Source organism: Pyrus communis, chromosome 9, assembly GCF_963583255.1.
Source record: "Pyrus communis chromosome 9, drPyrComm1.1, whole genome shotgun sequence".
Classification (NCBI taxonomy): domain Eukaryota; kingdom Viridiplantae; phylum Streptophyta; class Magnoliopsida; order Rosales; family Rosaceae; genus Pyrus; species Pyrus communis.
Window position 1 is genome coordinate 19,624,600 of NC_084811.1, and position 7,607 is coordinate 19,632,206.

General features: G+C 35.3%; 1 protein-coding gene across 2 annotated transcripts; it reads right to left on the reverse strand.

Annotated features, from left to right (window-relative positions):
• Positions 1-204: 204 nt before the first annotated feature.
• LOC137745771 (stress protein DDR48-like) lies at positions 205-3,980 on the reverse strand. 2 transcript variants are annotated; one of them, XM_068485780.1, is made up of 3 exons: positions 3,666-3,980; positions 3,348-3,485; positions 205-1,604 (listed from the first exon to the last, which is right to left on the reverse strand). In XM_068485780.1, the coding sequence occupies exons 2-3, from the start codon at positions 3,433-3,435 to the stop codon at positions 571-573; spliced, it is 1,122 nt and encodes a 373-aa protein (XP_068341881.1). In that variant the 5' UTR covers positions 3,436-3,485; positions 3,666-3,980; the 3' UTR covers positions 205-570. The 2 variants fall into 2 exon arrangements, with proteins under 2 accessions (XP_068341881.1, XP_068341883.1); XM_068485782.1 differs by lacking the exon at positions 3,666-3,980 and having other exon boundaries at positions 3,348-3,655.
• Between the last annotated feature and the right edge of the window lie 3,627 nt (positions 3,981-7,607).

Sequence of the window (7,607 nt, forward strand, 5' to 3'; positions counted from 1 at the left end):
ATCGCGGTCCAATAACATCATATCGTGTAGAGAATAACTTACACACGGCATGACGTTATTAGAGTAGGAAGCCATGGTAGACCTCATTGCTTATTGAATAGGGGCACCATGTGGTGGAAAACCTGTTCCATGTAAGTCATTATCCCACTCTCCGAACACTAACCAAGAAAAGGAAATATCGGCCAAAAACAGAATGCCTCTCTGTCTCTTTGATATTCTGACCTTCAATTTACAATTGCTGAGACAATCAACAAACATATGACCTGAGATATACAGGCTCTCAACCAATTTTCAGGGCCTGCTAAGAAACCTCAGGTGAGGTTTTTATTTCAACATATAGATTGCACAAATGTAACACATTCAAACTGAATGAATAGAATAGATACGACCTTGCCGATTACACTTCACATTTTTACTACCCCCACCTACTATATACTCTGCCCTAAACAGCCAAAGACAACGAAAAACAAAACAAAACTACAACATACATCACATACTCGAGACACTCGCAAAACTAGTTTCTCACCCATTCGAGTCCCAGATTAGCTTACATTTCCGAGTTTTACCCCCTCAAGCCAGGTTCTCGTAACCGACATGACCTCTGTTGTTCCTTCTCCCTCCGTTCCTCCACCCTCCATTTTTCTGGTAATAGTCACCTTGAAATCTCGAGGTCTTATGCCTTGAGTTGTACCAACTACCTCCATTTTTCTTCCTTCCATTTGCATTTGAATTTCCCCATGAGGCTCCATCAGCTCTTCCATAGTGCATGTTCTTTGAAGCGTCGATATTGTTCTTCCATTTGCTTAAGTTATTATCCCAATTGTTGTTCCAACTGTCATCCCATCCTCCTACAGCTGCTTTGCTCTGAGTCTGAGTAGAATCAGGTCCCCGTGGATTTTCTTTATTATCTGCATTCCATCCACAACCCCAGTTTTCAGGATTTTCTTTATTTTTGAAGTCTACTTCAGCGTTGCCCCATCCATAACCCCAGTTTGCATGATTCTGTTTACTTTTGAAGTCTTCTTCAGCAATGCCCCATCCACTACCGCAGTTTGCAGGATTTTCATTATTTTTGAAGTCTACTTCAGCGTCGCCCCATCCACAACCCCAGTTTGCAGGATTTTCTTTACTTTTTAAGCCTTCTTCAGCAGCGCCCCATCCACTACCCCAGTTTGCAGGATTTTCATTATTTTTTAAGTCATCTTCAGCATCGCCCCATCCAGTGCATGCAAGCGACTGATCTAAAAGGAGAGGATTACCAAGAGTGACACCTTTATCTTGGCTCTCATCGTTGGAGGGTTCAGGTTCAGGTTCCCTTTCCAAGTCCAAAATAAGTTCCGGATCAGTACTGGAGTTCCAATCTATGTCATCAATATACATGTCAGGATCTGGCAATGATATGTTGAAGGAAAGGCCGTTAATCGCTGCCCAAAACCGGTGTTTCTCATTGTTGAATGTCTCTAAATTAGCAGAATCATTCCATTGAACGATGCTTTCATAGAGATGCATATACTTCTTTGTTTCTTCAACCTTCGGCCATGGAACTGAGCCAACAATGAAACAGAATTGTTTTTCCCAGTAAGGCGCACCTAATTGCCAACAATCTGCATAGCAAACAGAAGAGAAATGTCAATTCAATCATCATGAACATACAGAATACTACATTTGGATAACAATTAAAAAAATCTACACAAACAAGAACTTCCTCAAGGGGGAAAAAGAGGCAATAAATTATCAGAGATGGAGCAATACTTAGAAGAAGATACAATGACACATCACCGAGATGGAAATATGATACAGCATTGAAAAGTGGTGCTACAAATAGATTAAGAAAAAAATGACAAAAGGAAATCTAATCGATAATGACAAGTTTCTGACTGTCCCTGATTTCAATAGCAGTTTCACAGTCGTTTTTCTGGTTACAGTATTGAAAATCCATCTCACGTTAACCTGAACGGCTAAACTAACCAAATCAGCAAGAACTGCTTTCCAAACCCTAGTGTCATTATTCTCATTAAAGCCGGGAATACCTCCAATTTAAAACTTTTACTCTCATGGTAAATTAACGGCTGCACTAACCAAATCAGCATGAACCCCTTTCCAAACCCTGGTGTCGTTATTCTCTTTAAAACTGGGAATACCTCCAATTTAAAGCTTCCACACTCACGTTAACCTTAATGGCTAAAACTAATAAAATCATCACAAATCATTTTCCAAACCCTTGTGTTGTCATTCTCATTAAAGCTGCGAATACCAACAATTTTAAACTTTCAATCTCACGTTAACCTTAACAGCAAAACTAATCGAGTCAGAAAGAATCACTTTTCAAACCCTAGTGCCGCTATTCTCATTAAAGCCGGGAATACCTCCAATTTAAAACTTTACTCCAATTTAAAACTTTCGTAAGCTGCACTATCCCAGTAACAAAAATGTACAAATACCGCCAAAAACCCTATCCCTTGGGATAAAATCTACATGGAAAATTACCAACCAAACATAACTCGAACACCTCTATACTTCAGCAAAAAATTCAAACAAGGTAATCATTCAAAAGAAAGAACTTCTGCCATCATAAAGCCACAGCTTGCATCATTGTCAGAACAACATCTTACTCTAAACAAAATTAACCTCATAACAAAACACGAAGTACATAAAAATGTTAAGAGCCTAAGCAGGAAGTATCATTGTTGTGAAAATGTTAACAAAACTACACATGCTTTAACAGAGTGAAAAAAGGTTACCTTTTAACATTTGCGAGGGGGAGTTACCTACATCTCAATTGCTCCTCATATTTAGATTGGAAAATAAAATTTTAAGTGTAAGTAATCCAGCAAAAAAAATTTCTTTGGGAAACTTTTCGCTGTTCGGTAGATTTTAGAAGACTTCTGGATTGAGATTTTTAGTATGATCCCACCTTATTCCATATGTGGGGAGATTTTGAGAGAATTAGATTTTGTTTGTTGTTTAATATTTAAACCCTCACCAATGGCTACAGATTATATCTCAATTCCTATGAAGAAAATTCTCCCCAAACACAAAGAACTCGGCAGATACACGAAGCAAATTTACAGAAAAATAAATAAATGAATTGTAGCATCCCACTCCACAATTCCGAAAACAATCAAATTATTACCTCATTCATCAAAGGTTGAACAAAAAGCACAAAAATTATAAAAACAAACATAGACAAAGATATGGGAATCAAAAGCGAACCCAATTTCCTAAACCAAAAACGCACCTCAAAGATACAATCTTCCACAGGAATTACAAACTACTGCTCATGCAACAGCTCAAATAAAAAAACAGGTGAAATTTTTTTTAAAAAATCAGAAATTAAAAAAATATACCTTGTTGGTGCTGTGGCTCTCTGCTCTGCAAGTTAGTCCTTGGATTGTGTGGAGAATAAGTGTCAACTTGCTTCCTTCTCCAATTCATTACTCAAAAACCAGAGAAACCCAACAATCCCAGAAAAACCACCCGAGATTCTGTGAGTCCAATAAAAAAAACAATTAAAAAATGAAAAAATAAAGCAATAATTACAAATTCTGAGGCTTTTCGATATCGGGGTTTCTGAATTTTGGTCAGGCAGATCCGATGAGAAGCAGAACAATTAAGAAAAAGGGTACATATATACACACAACATATTTGTGTGTATATATATTTACCAAAGTAAAGAAACTCCGAGGTTTAAGAACTGTCGTTTCGAGGCTTCAGTTTCCTTGAAATGTCCCTGGTCTTTGTGTTTTTGTACTTTGGGTTTTTCGTTTGCAGTCATGGGTTCGTATTAAATCTACCAAATTGGTCTTTAAATAGAGTGGGAATTTCCTTTTTGATGACGAATGGGTCGGTGACTCGGTGGCTGTCGAAGAGGGTTTCAAAACCCCACGCGCACGTCTTGGTTGCCCGCTGCCTGCAGTTTTGGATTCTTTTCTCTTCTTCCGTTACGAATTATCTTTGAACTTTTTCTTTTTCTTTTTTTATTTTTTTTTATTTTTTTTTTAATTTTATTCTCAAATGGAAGGGGATAATCATTCCATTTTTTGGTAAAGAAAAATACCATTATATATTCATGAATTCGCTACCAATTTTTTACCATCTTAGCATAAATCACGAAAAAAAGGGGATGTATCTGGTGACCACGTACATCCATCCATCCATTTGATATGTAAGATTCTCTAGCTGCAAAACATCGACCAAATTAAAAGTATATGGTCATTTGGTTAACATTATCTACACTAAAGAGTTAGGGGAGTGAATGGATTAGTAATAATGTTGTTCAAATTCATTTTTAGCGAGATTTGAACTTAAAACATTTCACTTACAAATGAAGAGGAATACCACTAAACCGTAATATTAAGTGACTTTTTTCCGACTTATTTGATAACGATTGTGGACCGGTTTACTAAATTATTTTTAGATCCGAGAGATGATCTCTAAAGTGTCGCTATACAACACATGTGGATTTAATCAGCTAATAAAATGCTATTTGTATCACATTTTTTTATACAAGGCAAGCCCTGAGGGTAGTTGGAAGAGGCGGCTGCTCGGGGCCCTAATTTTGAGGGCCCCAAATTTTTGTTTTTACATAATAGATATATATTATATATAGTAATTGTAAGAATATTTTTCATATTTTAAGGTGGTCCACATGATACAGTCTATTTGATATATAGGGTTTAACTGCTATTATTATTTGTAAACAATCATATATATATATATATATATATATATATATATATATATATATATATATATATATTGGTAATCCATTTATGAATTTTTCTTTCCAAAATGATTGATTACTGTCTTCTCTAAGCATTACTCTAGATAGGGGTGGGTTCAAAAAATCGAAAACCGAACCGGACCGAAGCCAAAAAAAACCGAACCCAAAAAAATTCAAATCGAAACTCCCAAACTGAACCGAATCGAATTTGGCCAGTTCAGTTTTGGTTTTTGAGGTTCGAAAACCGAACCGAGCCGATATATATATAATTATTTTTTTTTCAATATTTATAAATAGTTTAGTCATACAATCAAAATAGAACGTGTTACCAAGTTGGTTTCAGTGAAACTTTTCAAGTTGGAGAGCATGGGTTCTCAAACCTCAGGCCTCCAGGATTTTGGAGATTTTTTTTTTAATTTTTATGAGAAATCAACAAAACCCTTTAACCTTGGAAGCAGCCACACCTTTTCTATTTTTCATTCCCCTATTCTCTCTCTTGTTCCTTGCCTCCAGACTCCCTCCATGTCCATGCCTCCAATTTCTCCATTCTTCTCCATAACCCACATCCTCCTTTCTATTCCAAGCTTCATATTTATGAGACCCTCCATGTCCATGCCTCCAATTTCTCCATTCTTCTCGATTCTTTTCCATAACCCGCATGCTCCTTTCTATTCCAAGCTTCATATTGTGAGAAGCAACTTCTTGCCTTTCCTGGAACAAACTTCCACGACCATCTATTTCCATGACAATAATTATTTGTTCAATTGCAAATTTGTATTGCAGCTTTGTATTGCAAATTAGTATTGTAGCTTCGTAGTGCATATTTGTTCGATTTTTGTGTTGTGGGTTTGTTAGTTATTTGAATTTCAGATGAATGAATGTAATTATTGATGTGAGTTGTGGATTAAGATAGTATTTTGATGGATTATTTGCTTGTGTTGCTCTTGGTGTTGCAGACTTGCAGATTGTTTCTTTCCAGATTCATTTCTTTACCAATTTCCAGATTTACTTGTTTATCAATTTTTAGACGTCTGTTTCTCTTTTTATAGTTGTTGGGGCTTGGTTGGTCTTCACCTCTGGTGTTTGTTGGGTTGCTAGTTCATGGTCATCGGAGCTTGCTTTGACGGTGGCAAGGGAACTAAGCGGCTAGGGTTCTCAGTTTTTTTCTTTCTTTTTCGGGCTCAACCCTTGGGTTGGGTTGTTGTCCAGGGCCATTTTTTTGTTTGTGTTTAGTTGTGGGCTTTTGTTATGTATGTAAGTTTACCTTTTATAAAATAAAAAATAAAAATAAAAAAAAACTGAACCGGGCCAAAACCGAACCAAAAAAAAATGATTCGAATCAAACCGAATCGAAATTTCGGTTTGGTTTTGGTTTTGGCAAAAAACCAAACCGTTTCAAACTGAACCCAGCCCTAACTCTAGACATGAAAACGTCTTTGTACCACCTAAAATCACTTAAGGTGGGGCACCTTAGGTTACTGAGTTGATCATGTATTATGGAGGTTAAATTACTTGGTGTTCCTATGAAGTGTTCAATTATTGTGAAGAGTAATGTGTTGACTGCGTCTGGGACTTCCATATCAATTCTTTCATCAAATATAGGGGTTCCATCGTCATCCTTTTTTATTGCATGTTTTATTGCATTTCTGGATTGTTCAGTGAGATGTTTTTCCCACCAGGAATGTAGCATCCTTGTAAATCCAGTGACTAAAAAATCAACAACTTCTGGTTGACAAAGATTATGATTGGTAACATAATTGTTAGCAATCATAGAAATATGTTGTAGTTTGTTTATAATTTCTTGTTTCGATAAACTATCTATGTTCCATTCATAGAGTTTATTTGCCGACACTGAGAATTGACTTTGGAAATTTCTTTCTTCAAATTGAATATCCCTAGGTGTTGGCCTTGGATACCAATTCTTGGTAAGACTGGTTGGATTTACCATCCCTTTGTTTGTTATTCTTTTTAATTTGAAATTTTGAAAAGCTTCTTCCAGTTTTTGGATTGCGTTTGGGTTACTGTCCTTTGACTCTGAATTTTCAGAAGTTGTTTCTGATTGTGATTCTTAGTGTCTTACTACTTTAATGGTCTTTTGTTCCTTTTTTTTAATTCCTTTAACATTTGATCTATTTTTTCACTAGTGGAGTTTGTCTTTAGAGCTGTTTTACTAGATTAGGCATTTGGGAAGTTTACTAGAGATTTTTCATTGGTTATTGTTTTTTTGTTGTGGTAGTTTGTCTATTTTGCTTTTAATTTTATCTAATTGTTTTCCTATGGTATGTAGACTTTGGTTTGTGAAGTTGTTTTATTCTATGATTTTATAGGGTGTAGCTATTACTTGTGTATTTGGAGTGGATTAATATTGTTTCTTGTGGAAGGTGGCTTGAAGATATTAAGATTTTGTCTTGTTAGGCCCAATTTTCTTTTGTGACTACTTCAATTTTTTTTCATCTGATTCATAATATTCTTCAACAAAATCGAAGAAGAATATATCAATATATTGTTTATTCATGAATTTTCCTATTTTTCGTAAATATCTAATTTTTTTTATTTTTTTTTATCATGGTGTAACTTTGTTTGAATCTTTCTCTTCTTGATATATTTTCTTTTGCTTTGATGTCAACTTTTAATGATTTCCAATGTATTTTAAATGGCTTATTTAAAACCAATAATTATTAGTTACTCCAAAATCATTTGCTGTTGGTAAAGTTGGATGTTCTTGAGTTTGGGTTTGGTTTTTGTAGCAAAAGTGAGTAACTTGGGAGTTTATTCTAACTGATTTGAGTCTCATTTTTACTAAACCATTAATTAATTCTCGGTCACAATCTAATATGTATGTTGATCTATATCTTGAAAAAGAATGTCTAACTGGTTCTTTAGA